The following is a 15,972-nucleotide window of genomic DNA, read 5'->3' as shown; positions in this document are numbered from 1 at the left end:
TTTGCTGAATCTACATAGGTCCTAGCCAAGTCTTCTTTTATTTCATAAGATCATAACCATTAGCTGCCGAAGCACGCTCCAATCAACTATAGACGAGCATCGCTTCGAGGCATTCATGCCTGGTTGGCGTTGATGATGTCAACGAAGGCAGGCTTCAAGCTAGCACCGCCGACAAGGAAACCGTCAATGTCGGCCTGCTTGGCAAGCTCCGCGCAGTTCTTCTCTGAGACACTGCCACCGTACAGGATACGGGTCTTCTCGGCAGCCTCGGCAGAGACCTCCTTCTTGAGCCACTCACGGAGAGCGGCGTGGACTTCTTGTGCTTGCTCAGTGGTTGCGACCTTGCCGGTACCGATGGCCCTGTTCTACGTTAGTGATTGCGCATGAAAATTATCTTTGTAAGCTTGACGCACCAGATGGGCTCGTAGGCAACGACAATCTTGCTCCAGTCCTTGACCTTGTCCGCAACAGCCTTCAGCTGCTTGGTGACAACGTTGACGGTCTCGCCCGCCTCGCGCTGCTCCAGGCTCTCACCACAGCACAGGATTACACTGAGACCGTTGTCGATGGCAGTCTTTGTCTTGCTGGCGACGAAGTCGTCAGTCTCTTGTAGGATCTGGCGACGCTCCGAGTGACCAAGGATAGCCCAGGTGATGCCGCTGTCCTTGAGTTGTTGAGCCGAGATCTCGCCGGTGAAGGCACCGTTAGGCTTGTCGAAGACGTTTTGCGCCGCGACCTCGATGCCCTTGCGGAGGTGCTCGCGTGCGAGGAGGAGGTAGAGGGCTGGTGGTGCGATGACAACCTCTGGTTCTGGTGTCAGTCTTTCGTCCTCTCGATGGTGTGATGGAGTTTTGTGCTTTTCTCGGATCGCTGAAAATGTGGTTCGACGTACCTGTGTTCTGGTCGAGCTGGGCCTTGTTAAGGTTCTCGACGAGCGACTTGATGGTCTGAATGTCGCCATTCCTTTAGACTTGTCAGCTTCTCTTCATCTTCTCCAAGCACTCACAGCTTGTGAAAGTACCCACATCTTGTAGTTGCCGCCGACGAAGAATTGACGAGCCATGTTTGCGGTTGGATCGGTTGTGTTTGCGTGAAAAGATGTTACGTTAGGGTATAAGTGTGTGGGATTGTGATTGAGTGTTGTGAATGAGGAAGGTACGGAATGTTGTTGTTGTTGAGCAGGAGCAGCACTTCTTACAGCTTAGTGGGGTGACGCGGGGCTAGTGACGTCTGAGGGCTCTGAGCTGTGCTGTACAGTAACAGCATCCGGCAAAACTCGGGCTTGAGCGAAGCATCGCTGAAAAACAATGGGGACGGTGATCCAATAGGAAATCTCTTCAGCGAATTGGCAAGTGTCGCGACGTTTCATTATACATCCTGTGGGACCCGATGCCAGGCAGTTACGGAAGCCATGCCGTTGCATTGCGGCATTTACATCTAACGATGTATGCTTCAAATCTACATGTGTCGAGAAGAAAAAGACGGGTTGCAGTATCCATCACTCTGCTTGGTGTTTCCGACTGGATGAAGCGATGACGAAAGAGTGGGGTCACCCACTTGATCATCCCGCAGCGCTCCTTAGCTTTCAGCCTCACAGCCGGCCGAAATCCTTCACATGCCTTAGCACCGCATTCCAGCTCACGACCACTGCCGGTACCCTAATGTCATCCGAAACGCAAGACTCTCCGACTGTTCACGGCTCGTCGGTCACACCGCTAACGCAATGCTCTCATTGGCACTCCCCGCTTGACATCATCGCCATCAAGCATTTCTGTTGCCAGAAGTTCTACGCATGCATCAGCTGTCACGATGCATGCGAGTCTCACACTTCCGGGGTTTGGCCCTACGAACAAAGAGATATGAGCGCAGTGCTTTGTGGGCAATGCAAACACGTCTTGACCGTTACGGAATACATGAACAGCGGAAGCAAATGCACGCAGTGCGGTAGCGCATTCAACCCTGGGTGCAAAAACCACTGGGAGCTGTATTTTGAGCTCGAAGAGAAGCCGTAATGGTATCTCGAATGAATGCACGCAGAAGCAGATGCCTTCCAGGCAGCAGCTGAAGTCGATGGGCCGACTGTGGTGCACTACCACCAGAGACGCGGCGGCCACGGTTTCTTCATCGATGTGTGTTCGGCAGCCTAGACGATACTTAAACCCCAGTATCACTCATTCTCTACATGATAACTCACTTACCAACTGCATTGGATCCCGCCTGCTATATCTCGAGCCACTATGAGCGACTACAATCTGTCCTCCCGGACACAGGTGCCTATCATCAAGGTGACGGATACTGATGGTATCTCATCGAATCAGTCCGCAAGTCTACAGCAACATCCAGTATTCACGAAGCAAAGCCCGCGGCCTGGCTACGACGCTATTCAGCACCAGGATTTGAGCAACCCCGATCACAGTCCCGAAACATCTGCAAGCAGCAAAGGACTAGGACCAAGAAGACATCCCCTGCCAGCATTTTGCCGCCTCCCGCGTGAGCTTCGCGATATGGTCTACAAGTTTTACATACCAGAGACGGATGGACTAGTGTACGCAAGATTCTTGTGCGAACTGAATGTGAGATATGTACTGACTTCATGCACCCATTTCTAGATATGACCCTGAAACGCGCAACTTCATGACCACGAGCGGCGAATCTATCAACTTGTCATTTGCGTATACATGCCGCGCTATCTACGATGAGTTATGGGAACGCGCCTTTAAGCTCAACAGCATCATCTTCCACACCGCCTTCTGCGAGACGAACCGCCAAGATGCTGGTCTATGGCATGGTGGCATCAGCAAGCTAGACCTGTACAAAGAGAATCTAGTCGACCTGATGGCCCGTCGATACATGACAACAGCGATCGAAGATGAGATCGCCACTTCGTATCCCCAATTCAAGCCGATACTATCAAAATGGCGAGCAGGAGGCGAAGTGACTTGGTTCTCCAACGGCCATGATTGGGGTGAGACGCCGTCAATCTACCGCGACTTCATCAGTCATGTCCTGAAGGTCTTGGCGAAGCACCCCAAGTTCCCTAGGAAGAATACGGACTGGACGCGTAACTTAGGGATGCCTCAGGATAGACGAGATACATACTGCAACGTCCTTGAGCTTATCAACTTTCATCCTGACCCATGGACCATACCTAACGCCGAGGATCTTCGACATCTTCAGTACGTGTCCGGCGTGACCACAAGATCTCCAAGGTTCTATAACGACACGGTGAAGTACAGACTCTCCGCCGCCTCCACTGCGATCAGATTTCTGGAGAACCCTCCAATGATGGTGCGCAAGCACATTCGAAACATTCGAAACATCAAACTGATGGAAGATCGAGAGTCGATTGCGCACCCAGAGTGCCATATGAGAGGCCTCATCCCCTTCTGCCGCGAGTTACCAGGGCTCCGTATCGAGCGAAGTATTAATCTTTGGACGACGGCGTATCCCTTCCATGAGCCGCACCCGTGGCAAACTGTAAGATGGGACAACGACACTTTTGCACGCGCACGAGTGAATTGGTCGATGCCGCCTCGTATTGCAACCAAGTTCGGGGACGTCAAATGTGTGAGCAGAGCGATCGCGCGATGGATGACCGAAGCAAGCGCGTTGCAGTCCCTGGGGATGCCACCTGGCGCCTTCACGTTACTTTTCGATGGCAACCCTTGCCCCGAGCTGGCCCACCATATCTTCCGCACCGTCTTCCAACGCGACGCCGCTTGGCAAACCGCCTTAGACATGAGCTACGGATACATGAGCTACGGATACATGAGCTACGGATACGAAGCTTGGGGCGGGTTATCGCAACCTTCGTGGTTCGAACGGCGACGTCGTCTTGGCTACATGTACGAAGACAGCCCCCGACTGGTACGCGATATGAATGTTGGAGGTGCGCTCATACGCTGCAATTTCGACATTGGGCACGAACATAGTGCTGAGAAAATCGCAGCGGAACTTCAGTATTCGGGTATTGGGGGCTGGGAGAAGAGGTGGCATGAACACCAGATTTCTTGGGATAATGCCGATCTGCAACCTTTTCAGCCTCTACCCGACTGGCGCGCCCTGAGAGGAAAACACTTGATCCCGACATGATCATACCGTTGTTTAGATGTTCGTCGAATTCATGATATACATCAGTACACGGGAACGAATGGCTGGACGGAGCGGTGGTATGAGCAACAGAATCATCGACAGTCAGGTAGTCATCAGCCCCGTCCCAACCTCCATGTCTTTGGAAGCACGAACATGTCTTTGGTCGTCCTTCCAAAGACATAGAAGATGGGACGGGGCTGATGACTACCTGCCTGACCTTAAGAGTAAATCACTTGATCCTGACTCGATCACGACGTTATTCAGACCTTTATAGAAATCATCACATACATACTGTCTTTTTTTCACATTCAATCATGATTAGTATCCCCTTATTTACTTATTTCCCCAACGTCAAAAACAGCCTATCGCCAATATCGCCCAGCCCAGGCTTAATCATGCCCTTCTCATCAACCCCCTTATCGCACCCACCAACCCACACCTCAACGCCCTCCTCCCACTCCCCACACGCCTTCTGCAGCCCCTCTTCGGTTGCCAGAATAGCAACCACGATGATCCGCTTCACACCCCAATCTTTCAGGGTGTCAATAGCCGCCTGCGCCGTCGCACCCGTCGCGATGATAGGATCTACGATGATGGCAAGCTCTGGTTGGGGCTTAGTTGAGCCAGCTGCGTGCGGGGTGTGGTAGGGCAGGTTGTTGTAGTATTCTACGGGTTGTAAAGTGGACTTCTCGCGGTAGAGACCGAGGTGGTGGACGGGCACGGGCATGGGGAGGAGGGAGGAGAGCGCGGGGACCATGGAGAGGCCGGAGCGGAGGATGGGGACGAGCGATATGGAGGTCGGTGAGGGGGAGGTGGTGGTTGTGGTGTATTCGTAGCCGAGGGGGGATTTGTCCTATAGACGGCATGTTAGTAGGTGGTGTGGTATAGTATAGCAGCAATGCTATGGTTGTTGTCTGGGTGATTTGGGGATATGGGAATCCTTCTATGAGTATATGTCGTGGACTACACCCCACTATGTGACATGATGTGACCGGGTGAATGTAAATGTGATGGAATGGGTGAACGTACGGTGCCTGCCTCTTGTGCCTTTAGGCCAGCGGCCAGAGCCTCATAGCCGACCATGAGAGCGAGTTCATGCACCAGGGTCTGCGCATCTTTGGACCCTGTGCTCACGGATCGGAGCTGTGAGAGCTTCGCCTGGAGACATGGGTGTGTTGAGACGTGGGCGTTCTTGGGGAGGTTGATGCCAGACATGTTGAATTCGCAGTGTAATTACGTAGAAAAGATACAGTAGTATTGCAGGTCTTGGTATTCTGGAATATATAGTGGTCGTTCAACTTGACACCTACTGTCCATTCAAGAAGGTGCATGAGACAAGCGCGTGGTCACGCCTAGCTCCCCACATGCCGGCGATAACAGATGCCATGGCGTCGGGCGCCTCCGTGACACGAAACCTTGTCACGCCTCGGCAGGTGCAGTGCCGCTAGACTGGGGAGCCCCTGCCAATCGGAGACAAAGGAAGCGCGCGCCATTCGTCCCATTATGTGCATAAGCAAAGGTTACTGAGATTTGACCTTTTCTTATTTGGCGCAGGAGGGAGGAGAAGACGCGAAGGAGGGCTGATATACGTGTGCTGTCTTATTCTCGGGCATCGCCACTTTTGTCCCGGCATCATAGAAAGCAGCATGGCGCGTTACTCCAAGTTGCACACGGCGTCTTGAGCTGAAATTATACACTACAAAGTTACGGGTGACTGCTCATCTTGGGACCCGCACGTCATTGCACATCGAAGCTGCATGCACAAACGGGACCAGGACGGCAGCTATGGCCAACGCTGCACTCGACGACGATATCCCCACCAAGCGCGAGTCGCATTTTAACAACCAGCGCTCTTCGCTGCGTTCTTCCACCCTCTCCGAAGAGTCTGCGCACCGCCCGGAACCGCCATCTCGAACCCGCAGCGACCTGCGCCGCCTGCACGACTTCAACCTCGACCTCGAGAGAGTCCACTCGGAGCACGCGGATAGCGAGGCATTGCCCTCGCCCACCTCGACCGCCTCGCCCGCACCCAATGTGCCGTACACGCGACAGCGGAATCACTCGTACAGCAGCGTGAAGCGGTGGGACAAAAACGCCGGGAAGCACCGTTCACTCAGTACAGTTTCGTCACGAGCCGGCGAGAGCAAGCACGACGACGACCTCCTAGGAGCAGACTCGTGGCTCCATCTCTACAACGACAACGCGCATTCGCCCAACCTTCCCACACCATTGCGCACGCCTAGAACGCGAGCGCAGAGTAGGGCGTCACAGAGAGAGAATGCAGGTGGTGGTAGTCCGGCATCTCAAACACATCCACACCGATCGAGAAGACCCTCTTTTCCACTCGGACGAGTAGCGCCCGGTGCTGCATCAGGGTCTCAGCTGGACATTACGGCCCTGCCCAGCATGTCGCCTGTCCAAGAAGATGGGCATGATCACTCCCACCGCTACGACGATCACCACACCGACGCAGAGCACTACTTAAGCTCCAAGCGCACACCTGGGCAACAAAAAGTATCGAGGTGTGCCACGGAGCTGTACACCATCTCCTACCTCATCTTCTTCTCCATATGGGGCACCCTAGCTCGTCTGGGTCTACAGGCCCTGACATTTTACCCCGGCGCGCCAGTCATCTTCTCTGAACTCTGGGCCAATGTCGCAGGAACCTTTATCATGGGCTTCCTATCAGAGGACCGCCGTCTCTTCGCCGCGGAATGGGGGAGTCGCAGTAATAGTAATGATGGTGAAGAGAAACTCCCTGAACCCACCGATTATCCTGCCAACGACATTGAACACTCGCAACACAAGGCGCGGCATGGGAAGATCAAGAAGACGATACCGATGTATATTGGTCTTGCGACAGGGTTCTGTGGCTCTTTCACCAGTTTCTCGAGTCTCATGCGCGACATCTTCCTTGCGCTGTCGAATGACTTGAAAAGTCCTATCAACCATCCCTATCCTGCAGGTACATCCACACCGCCTGTGACCACCACAGTCCCGCGAAACGGCGGATACTCCGTCATGGCCATCCTAGCCACAATCATAATAACCATAGCAACATGTTACTGCGCCTTACACATTGGCGCGCATCTCGCTCTCGCGCTCGACCGCATAACACCCAGCCTACCCTTCCGCTTCACACGCCGCGTCTGCGACCCTATTTTCGTCATCCTGGGCTGGGGCGTATGGTTCGGCGCAATCATAATGGTGTGTCTGCCTCCTTACTCAACATGGCGCAGTCAAGCCCTCTTCGCATGCGTCTTCGCTCCCGCAGGCTGTCTCCTGCGCTACTACATCTCCCTCTTTCTCAATTCCATCGCGCCGTCCTTCCCGCTCGGCACCTTCACCGTCAATATCTTCGGCACTGCGGTGCTGGGTATGGCGTACGATCTCCAACACGTGCCTCTCAGCAGCACAGGGCTTGTTGGAGGCAGTGTGGTGGGCTGTGCGGTTCTGCAAGGAATACAAGATGGGTTCTGTGGCTGTTTGACGACGGTTAGCACGTGGATTGTGGAGATTGATACGGCGAAGATGAGGAGGAGTGCGTATGTTTATGCGGGTGCGAGTGTGGGTGCGGGATTGGGGTTGTTGGTTGTGGTTATGGGGAGTGTGAGGTGGACGGTGGGGTGGGAGGAGATGCTGTGTGTGACGTGATGAGATGGTGAGTCGGTTGTGAGGCATCTTCGGGATCTTTTTGCATTGATGGTTTTGATTGTTTGGGGAGTATGGTCATGATATGATGGGTCATGAGACGGTAAACGGGGATCTCACTGGTTATACGATACATGATACGACTACGGAGGATGATGAGCTTTTGGCATTTACACTTATATACCCATGCAAGATAGAATCAATTTTACTCAGATTTCTTAACTGTTTTCCCTTCTCTTTTCATGCTTTGTTTACTTGGCTACGTCTCTACACTGCTCAAGTGTTCACTATAAGTGCGAGCATGCATCCTCAGCGCCTTGTCGGATCGGGCGCTCGATGTACGTCACTGATCATTTGCATCGCTGCAACGACATTGTAAACTTCCTGTTCACTCTCAAAGGGTCTGCGGTCTTTGCTTAGAACAGCAAGTTATTATGTCCTTATGGTTAAGTGCTGATGCAGAGCGGAGCAGAGCAGAGCAGCAAAACGCGGTGCGGTAACTCTACATAACGGTTCCAACGTAGGTGTATCTGCCAAACGGCTTGTACTCTTCGTTTGCTGATATAGGAGTTGTTGTGCTAAATCTGTACAGTTGCAATCGCCGTCAGTGATACCTTGCCGGACATCTTTCGTCTGTAACACACTAGACATATCTTGTGAAGCTGGGGAGTCTGACGATACTTCCCAGAGATAACGAAGGATGGTGGGGTCGCCTCGAGTTCTCAAATTGTTCTAGCTCGTATTCCTGATCGGTGCCTGCCAAACGTCCCAGCTGGGAAAGAAGTACAGCCTGATCATGACATCATCTCACCTGCACTGCCCGCCTGGTAAGGCTACACTTGGAAACAACGCTCCAGGGCTCACCTGCCTCATCGCGACACGGCTGAGCTCTCTCTCACTTAAGATCATCTTCAAATGAGAGCGCATATCGCGCATTCCTCTTCTCTCAACCCTCTGATCACACGCCTGCCTTCTGGTAGAGTCCTGGACGGGCGGCTGAACCAATGAGCGGTCCGCCGGAATGCAACTCCCTCTGCGAGCGCTGCAGCCTTCTCAGTTTCGACGATGGTGCCATCGGGGGCCAGGAAGTTGTGGGCGAAGATGGTGTTGCGCGCCTGTCCTTCCCGGAGTCCAAAATCGAATTGCGTCCTACAGATTGGCAGCCAGGGCGAGAAATCCCCTTTGACCGACCTGATTATCGACTCGCCCGCCTTGATTGGAGGCTCGGTGAGACTCTGCCTGACATGCCTCATTTGTTGCGTTCTTCTCAGCTCGGTTGTGCATTCTGTCGAGCTTTGCGCAAGTCCCTAAAAGAAACACTCGCGGAAAAGGCGAAAACCTATCCAATAGACTATGGTCTACTGAGTTTGGTTGCGTATCTTTCGCTGATCGGTGAAGATATAGAGGGGCTGGTGATAGAAGGGACTATTACTCTGGCTAGGTCTAACATTGTTTTTCAGACTATGTTCCCTATCGAGGCAGATTCTAGTAAGTCGCATCATTGAATCAGATCTTAGGCCGCGTGTACTGAAGGGTGTCCCAAGACTGTTGCGAGTGGCTTAAAGTCGAACCCTCGCGAGATGGTTCGTACTTAGACCCTATGACCATTCGGAAGAGTCGTCAATTGCTCGATCATTGCACGTCAACATGCCACCCTGAGATTCCTACCTCTTTCATGCCTACCAGGCTCATAGACGTCGGCCATGACACATCCGATGTCTCCCGCTTAGTTTTGTCCTCCAACATCGGCAATTCCGAGCAAATAAAGTACGCTGCCTTGAGCTACTGCTGGGGTGGTGAGAAAGACGCCGAGTCACAATTCAAGACCGAAAAGGTGTCTCTGGAGCACAGGTTTGTGGGTCTGCCTAGCGAACTCATGACGCCAACTACCAAAGACGCTATCTTGCTTGCAAGGGCGATTGGCCTTCGCTATCTTTGGATAGACGCTCTTTGCATCGTGCAAGACGATGAAAATGACTGGTTGCACGAGTCCTCCCAGATGGATCTAGTATATCGCCACGCATTTGTCACTTTCTGCAGCCTCAACTCCGATTCATGTCACGAGAGTTTCCTCAACCGAGCCCCTGCGGTGAGAGTCACCTTTCAATCAACGATACGAAAAGCCACCAAGGGCTCTTACCTGATCGGGTTACGATCAAGAACGGGTGTGCATATGAACCGCGGACATTACGACTGGGACTTGGCATTATCCAAGTGGAACAAGAGATGCTGGACCTTCCAGGAAAAGGAGATGTCTACTCGTGTCTTACTTTTTGGAAGCCAGAGAATGCATTTCACTTGTGCTAGAAGCAGATGGTCTGAAGGAGATGAAGCTCCCCGTGGCAGGTCTCCATTAACAGTAGGAGTCTCGGCCATGATCACCAGGTTCAGGGACAAGCACAGGTCCCCTGGGGAACTTTACGAGTATTGGGATCGGTTAGTTAGACAATATGGTCATCGATCGGTGACGTTCGACAAGGACCGCCTTCCCGCTATTGCTGGACTTGCCCGCATGATAGGCGAAGCGGTGCAGGATCGATACCTTGCCGGACTTTGGGAGGGTGATTTACCCTACGGATTGAGCTGGTACAGTCCAGGTTCTATGCTTTCGCGCGGTCTTAAAACTCACATACGGGATATTCGAGAACGGAATTACGTTGCCCCTTCTTGGTCCTGGGCAGCGTGCCCAAGTGTGTCGACGATCATTCGTGGAAGCGCAATGATTGAAGAGTCAGTTATAGTGGATGCCAACACTATCACTAGTTCTGATGATCCGTATGGACAGGTGTCTGGAGGATTCCTTCGAATCCGCGGGAGAATGGCTCGACTGCCGGACTGGTTAGTGAAGAACGAAGAAAGGCGATGGTCAAATCGTTGGTATGACCTCCTCATAGGCACCAACAATAGTATTTTCGCTATGACGGACTGGCTTCACAAGGATAGAGAAACAGAGCTGGAGCATCTCATGGCCATGCTTCTCTACCGCATCGAGAACCAGGATGGAGCAAAAGCGCCAAATCTGCGGGCTTTGTTGCTCTATCCTGCAGATGAATTGCAAAATTATTATCGAGTGGGGGTGGTAGAGTCCGAAGGACACGAAGGGTACAGTGAGATGAGAGGCTGGTTCGAGGAGAGCCAAGAAGAAACCATCTGCATTATTTAACGTGCAGACACTCTAGGATAAGAGCAGATATACCTTCACGGCATTGGAAAAGATGCGCGCATGCATCACCGAGAGTGTTTCCCAAGTACAGACCGATAGACATCCAGGGAGAGAGATCAATACATAAGAGGGGCTCGATCCTTCACAGCACCGATACACCCACACAAAATACACAGAATCGACCTCATTTCCGTTCTTCAACCACTCCCTCCCTACGCTTTCGCTTAATCATCTTCCCTTTCCATCTTCATCACTGCCCTTCTCTCAGCATCTTCGTCCACCACCCTTCCCACATACTGACTTCCACCATAACTGTGCATCCTGAGCGCTTCGTCAAATCGAACACGTTGTCTACGCTGCTGATCAAGCGTGTTACTATAGCAGACCTCCGGGATAACTCCATGCTCTGTGTCGTGCGATGGTAAGATAGTAGAAGTGATGTCGCTATCAGGAATGGTGAGGCTTATAATCGGCCGAGATGGACCCTGTGGAGTAGTGTTCGCAAGCGTATCCGAGCCTTGCACCGAGATACCTTCAGAGATGAGATCTAATACGGCGTTCGCACCGTCTGTATCCCTTCTATAACACTCCCCAGTCTCCTTCGCCCTCAGCCTCTTCTCATCCCCAACATCTACACCGTCCTCCAAACCCAGCTCATCCCTCACAAGCCTACTCCCAATCATCCCCAACTCCCGTACTCCCATCTCCACCGCCCCTCTACCTTCGCCTTCACCTTCCCCCTCTTCATTTCCTCGCTCATACACCTCCCCCTCTCCTCCTCCCCCTATCTCCTCACCTCGCTCCCTACCACCACCACGTCCACGACGCTGGGGCTCAGCCATAACGCGCGCTCGTCTAATTTGGTGGTAGTAGTGGCGTTGGTGATGTGGCTGTTGCGGTTGAAGATAGTAGGCAATTAGGGCGAGGATGGAGAGTATGAGGGCTGTTGCTATGACGGGTTCGATCATTGCTTTTGGAACGTTGGGGTGTTGGGTTGGGGAAGATGGTGGGGAGGTAGAGGAGAGTGTAGGGTAGTGGAGTTGGGGAAGGGAGGAAGGAAGATATGGGTATGGAAGCGTTCGTGTGGTGATGTGACTGCGGTGTCAATATTCTGAGGGGGTGTTCGGTGATTGAACACGTGAACGTAAAGGGGTTACGAAGGAGGGTATTTCTGATTCGAGAGATGCTCACGACTTAAGCTGTATCGTGAAGGTATATGCGGTATTCCATACTGCAGCTCTTACATGGCAGATGATTTGCATACCTCTACCATGTATAGAAATCCTTCAACCCGGCATTAACTCATGCTTGCCACGTCAACCTCGGAAGAAGACTGGATAGGTCTGCAGCCTACATCAACATAAAAACACACAAAGTAAGTAACTCAACGTTGACGTAGGCCCCATGCCTATTCAGCTTTCTTCCTATATTCGGTGCTCCCCCTCCTCCATATCCCTAACCCATCTCCCCACCCCATCCCCCTTCCACCCAAACACATCCTTCTCCAAACCCCCCTCCACAGCCTCCGTAACCTCATCATTCAACTGTCCCGTATAACAGTCCCTACTCACAATCTCCATCAACGTCTTACACGCACTCTTCGCGCCCCCCATCTTCCCCTGCCTAAAGAACTCAAAATCACCAATCTGTTTATATCCCATGCGCCACTCGGACCAGAAGTCCGAAGACTGGGCTTTACGCCGCTTACTCGCGTCGCTGAGGAGGTCGTTTTCGGGGCCGGGGGCGAGCTGGAAGGCGGCTTTGGTGATGGACGGGATCATGTGCATGCCGCACAGTATGGGTGTGAGGCCTGATAGCAGGGGGAAGACAGCAGTGAAGCTAAACGATGTAAAGTGGCGGCAGAATTCCGTTTTCTTGGCAAAGCTGGCAATACGGTAGAGGAGGAGTTCGAGGATGCGGGGCGGCACCATGAGATGGAATTCGTAGGTGCTGTATACGGTTATGGAAGAGCCTTCGTTGTAGCCGAGGTGGTGCCAGGGTCTTTGTCGTAGGAGTTGGCAGCTAGAATACCGGGGTTCGCTATCCGGAGTCTTGTCAAGTGGAGGCTCTTTCTGGAGAAGCTCGATGTAGTGAATCTTCATCTCGAAAGCCCAGTTGTCGTTGGTGCCCATGGCTGAATCCACCAGCGCGGCCATGGTTTTTGGTGGTGCAGCGACAACGATACGTGTAGGGTTTAGACACGAAAACGTCTTTGTCCAAATATCGGTGACTGAGCTCAGCATGTGGTCGTGAGCGGTGGATACATGCCACAGGTTGTATTCTTGATCTGTATGCACCACCAAGCTCTTGATGTGGCGTTTCAAATCATTCTGCCTGACAAATTGCGTGAATTTGTCGAAATCCGTTGAAAGATGCGGGATCCACGCAGCTCGCAGTGTCGCCTTGAGAAATTCGTCTCCGTCCTGAATGCGACACAGTTGGATAAGCACGTCGTCCATAGCCGGCTCGAAAGCAGATCCAGAGGTACTCTTGAATTTGCTGCGAAGTTTTGTGTAGATCATGAACTCGTGGTTACTCAACTTGGATAGCTCTCCCTGCATGCTATCGACGAGGCGCGCATCCATTGGTACCCATAGTGCTTCCTTGTCCAGTGCTATACGGGCGTATTGGAAAAGAATCGGAAGCACAACCTTTCTCCACCTCCATGACACTAGGGAGAGGGTCTTTAGGGGTATAGAATCAGAGTTCGTTAATTGCGAAGACGGCTCGTGGTGGAATTTGGTGATTGATGGGGCTTGGTCTGCGAGATGCGAGGCGATCTGAGCCAGCAGCTCGTTTGGCAGCGACTGCATCATGGTGTATAGAAAATTAACACTATAAATGGCGACTGCGAGATTTGTGGTTTGCGAGGCTTGAGTGAAGCGTGAAGCATACAGTTGAGGTAGTATCGGTGGCATAATCGAGGGTCCGAACTTGTGGGCCTCCGGGTACGTCATCCCGTCTTTGATTAGCACCCAGCAACGGCCATCGCAACTACCCGCGGTCGCTTCACATCCTACTACAATTCTATACTACCAGATTCATATAGGCATCTCAAGTCCGAAAAGATCAAGCCTCATAAGGCTAATGTCCATTTGCCCGGTGTACAAAGAAAAGCGTAAACAAGGTCGAACACCGTACTCGAACGGAGTCTACAGCAGCACAGCTTGAGATCGAACATTCAGCGTCTTCACGGTTAGATGAATGCTATCTGAATATGACTTGCGCTTCGTGGTACTCATCTATCTTTCGGGCCTCTAGTCCTAATGATGGCATCACACGTAAGTAGAGGGAAGAGACCTCCACCGCCTCCCTTGCACCTCCCCCACCCCGGCTTAATAAGAGTTCTGCAAATGTATTGCGTATATTCAAAGTCTTCACGAATAGGCTTTTGCTATACAGATACACTGCTAGACTAGAATCCCGCCCTAACAGCCCCATCCAACCACGCAACCCCCGCCATAACCCCATCCACAACCCTCACCCTCCCCCCCTCCTTCTCCCCCAACTCCTCCACACAAGCCTCGCGAACCATCTCATCCATCCCCGCCATACCCGCGCAACCCAGACAAATCGCACCCACTTTCCCCTTACCCAACAGCCTCTTAACCGCATCCTTCATCCTCTTCCTCACCTCCTCCGCCGGCGCATCATGCAAATCCGTCGCATTGAGCCCCGTTGTTTCAACGCCTGCAAACCGTTTACCCGCGTCTGAGCCCGTGCCCAAAAAGGCGATTGTGGCATCCGTGAGGATAGTCTCCCAGACTTTGCCTGTGCTTACTATGCCGAACTTCTCGTCGGGGTGGATAGCTTGCAGGGAAGCACCAACACTAGCTTCGAAGATACCCGTAACAGGTTTTCTCGTATCTCTTATGGCGGGCTCTTCTTTGAGGAGAGGGACGAGCGGGTGTTGGCTGTAGCAAGCGACGAGGAAGGCATCGTGGCGGGCGAGTTGTTCGCGGAGAGCGGGGAGGCAGTGTTTCACCGACTCTGCGGCGTCGTCTTCGTTGTTGATGCTCTTGGGGCCAGAGGGGGCGGTGAAGTACTCGTGAGCGGTCTGCTAGCTGTGGTTAGTTGCTGGGTGGGTGTGGTGAGTGGTGCTGAGTAACGTCTTTGAACTGCAGGGCGTCGACGAGCGGCTTCAGGCCGTTGGTCATTTGCTCCGTCGAGTTTGGGTTGATGATGAGGATGGACCGCATCTTGCTATATCGTGGGTTGGTACCGTTGCGATATTCACCCATTGGCTTTGCTTGGAGCTGTGTGCCTGCGCGGTTGCCCCGCCATGAGGTTTGACATTGTGGCGCGTGATGGATTTGGGATGTGGAGCTGTGACAAGGATGTGGACTCTGACGTCATGTTCCAGATTGTCTCCAGCTTGTTTGTTGTGTGCACAGGGACAGGTGATTGCGCGCGACGAGTGTGAAAGTGCAGTGAAGAACAGACATGTTGTATTAGGCTACTGAGGGTATTGTGAAGCATGAAACTGCGTCGCAGATGTATGCCCGTGGTATCGCCTAACTTCTCCTTGAATTACGCGCCGCCATGCGTATTCAATCGCACCAACGCCGTCGCAAGAGGAAATCATCGAAATGTGGGATATGAAAGCTAGAAAAGTCAGGACTAGTCATCGTAGAATGTCGTGCCTAAGGCTTACAGGTCGTGAATCGTCGTCAAGGGTCGGCGACTAGCTTAGCGGAAGCAGCTGAAGCGTCCGCAAGAGAAGCGGAAGGGAGCGCGGCGGACGCCGTGACGGTCAGCGACAACACCACCACCTAGTATCTTGTCAGCAACTGGTGCTTGTGTCCGGAACAGACGGCTCCAAAGCGGGCCACTTACCGGCGTGCTTGCCGCCAAAGCCCTTATGCCACATGAGACCCATGGTTGCTTGTGTTTGTTGGTTGGTAGAGGTAGTAGTTTAGGTTTGGGAGTTGACGAATCGCTTTGTTTGTGCAGAGTTCTTGTTGTGGTGTAGCTGGAAGGTGATCGCAGCGCGTGTGTTATATAGGAGGTGTGTGGGAGGCTGGAGGCAGATTCAGGGCAAGAACAGGGTCGGTGAAGCGGTAGCT

At 52.7% G+C, this 15,972-nt stretch overlaps 6 protein-coding genes across 6 annotated transcripts; 2 read left to right on the top strand and 4 right to left on the bottom strand.

The window, feature by feature from the left end:
- Positions 1 to 113: 113 nt before the first annotated feature.
- On the bottom strand, positions 114 to 1,063 carry J4E87_007648 (uncharacterized protein; the record flags this gene model as incomplete). Its single annotated transcript, XM_049379242.1, has 4 exons — positions 114 to 360; positions 414 to 804; positions 893 to 963; positions 1,026 to 1,063. The coding sequence occupies 4 exons, from the start codon at positions 1,061 to 1,063 to the stop codon at positions 114 to 116; spliced, it is 747 nt and encodes a 248-aa protein (XP_049231153.1).
- Positions 1,064 to 2,237: 1,174 nt separating this feature from the next.
- J4E87_007647 (uncharacterized protein) lies at positions 2,238 to 4,092 on the top strand (the record flags this gene model as incomplete). The annotated part of the gene is made up of 2 exons (XM_049379241.1): positions 2,238 to 2,545; positions 2,610 to 4,092. 2 exons carry the CDS (start codon positions 2,238 to 2,240, stop codon positions 4,090 to 4,092), a joined length of 1,791 nt encoding a protein of 596 aa, XP_049231152.1.
- A 337-nt stretch (positions 4,093 to 4,429) lies between these two features.
- Positions 4,430 to 5,307, bottom strand: J4E87_007646 (uncharacterized protein; the record flags this gene model as incomplete). Its single annotated transcript, XM_049379240.1, has 2 exons — positions 4,430 to 4,945; positions 5,122 to 5,307. The coding sequence occupies 2 exons, from the start codon at positions 5,305 to 5,307 to the stop codon at positions 4,430 to 4,432; spliced, it is 702 nt and encodes a 233-aa protein (XP_049231151.1).
- A 570-nt stretch (positions 5,308 to 5,877) lies between these two features.
- On the top strand, positions 5,878 to 7,746 carry J4E87_007645 (uncharacterized protein; the record flags this gene model as incomplete). Its single annotated transcript, XM_049379239.1, has 1 exon — positions 5,878 to 7,746. One exon carries the CDS (start codon positions 5,878 to 5,880, stop codon positions 7,744 to 7,746), a length of 1,869 nt encoding a protein of 622 aa, XP_049231150.1.
- Positions 7,747 to 12,330: 4,584 nt separating this feature from the next.
- Positions 12,331 to 13,863, bottom strand: J4E87_007644 (uncharacterized protein; the record flags this gene model as incomplete). The annotated part of the gene is made up of 2 exons (XM_049379238.1): positions 12,331 to 13,741; positions 13,859 to 13,863. The coding sequence occupies 2 exons, from the start codon at positions 13,861 to 13,863 to the stop codon at positions 12,331 to 12,333; spliced, it is 1,416 nt and encodes a 471-aa protein (XP_049231149.1).
- A 458-nt stretch (positions 13,864 to 14,321) lies between these two features.
- J4E87_007643 (uncharacterized protein) lies at positions 14,322 to 15,262 on the bottom strand (the record flags this gene model as incomplete). Its single annotated transcript, XM_049379237.1, has 3 exons — positions 14,322 to 14,966; positions 15,016 to 15,232; positions 15,258 to 15,262. The coding sequence occupies 3 exons, from the start codon at positions 15,260 to 15,262 to the stop codon at positions 14,322 to 14,324; spliced, it is 867 nt and encodes a 288-aa protein (XP_049231148.1).
- Positions 15,263 to 15,972: the final 710 nt, after the last annotated feature.

The sequence above is a fragment of the Alternaria ethzedia genome, assembly GCF_023757985.1.
Source record: "Alternaria ethzedia strain BMP 0044 chromosome Unknown scaffold_21, whole genome shotgun sequence".
NCBI classification, from domain to species: domain Eukaryota; kingdom Fungi; phylum Ascomycota; class Dothideomycetes; order Pleosporales; family Pleosporaceae; genus Alternaria; species Alternaria ethzedia.
This window is presented reverse-complemented; position numbering and strand designations above follow the sequence as displayed.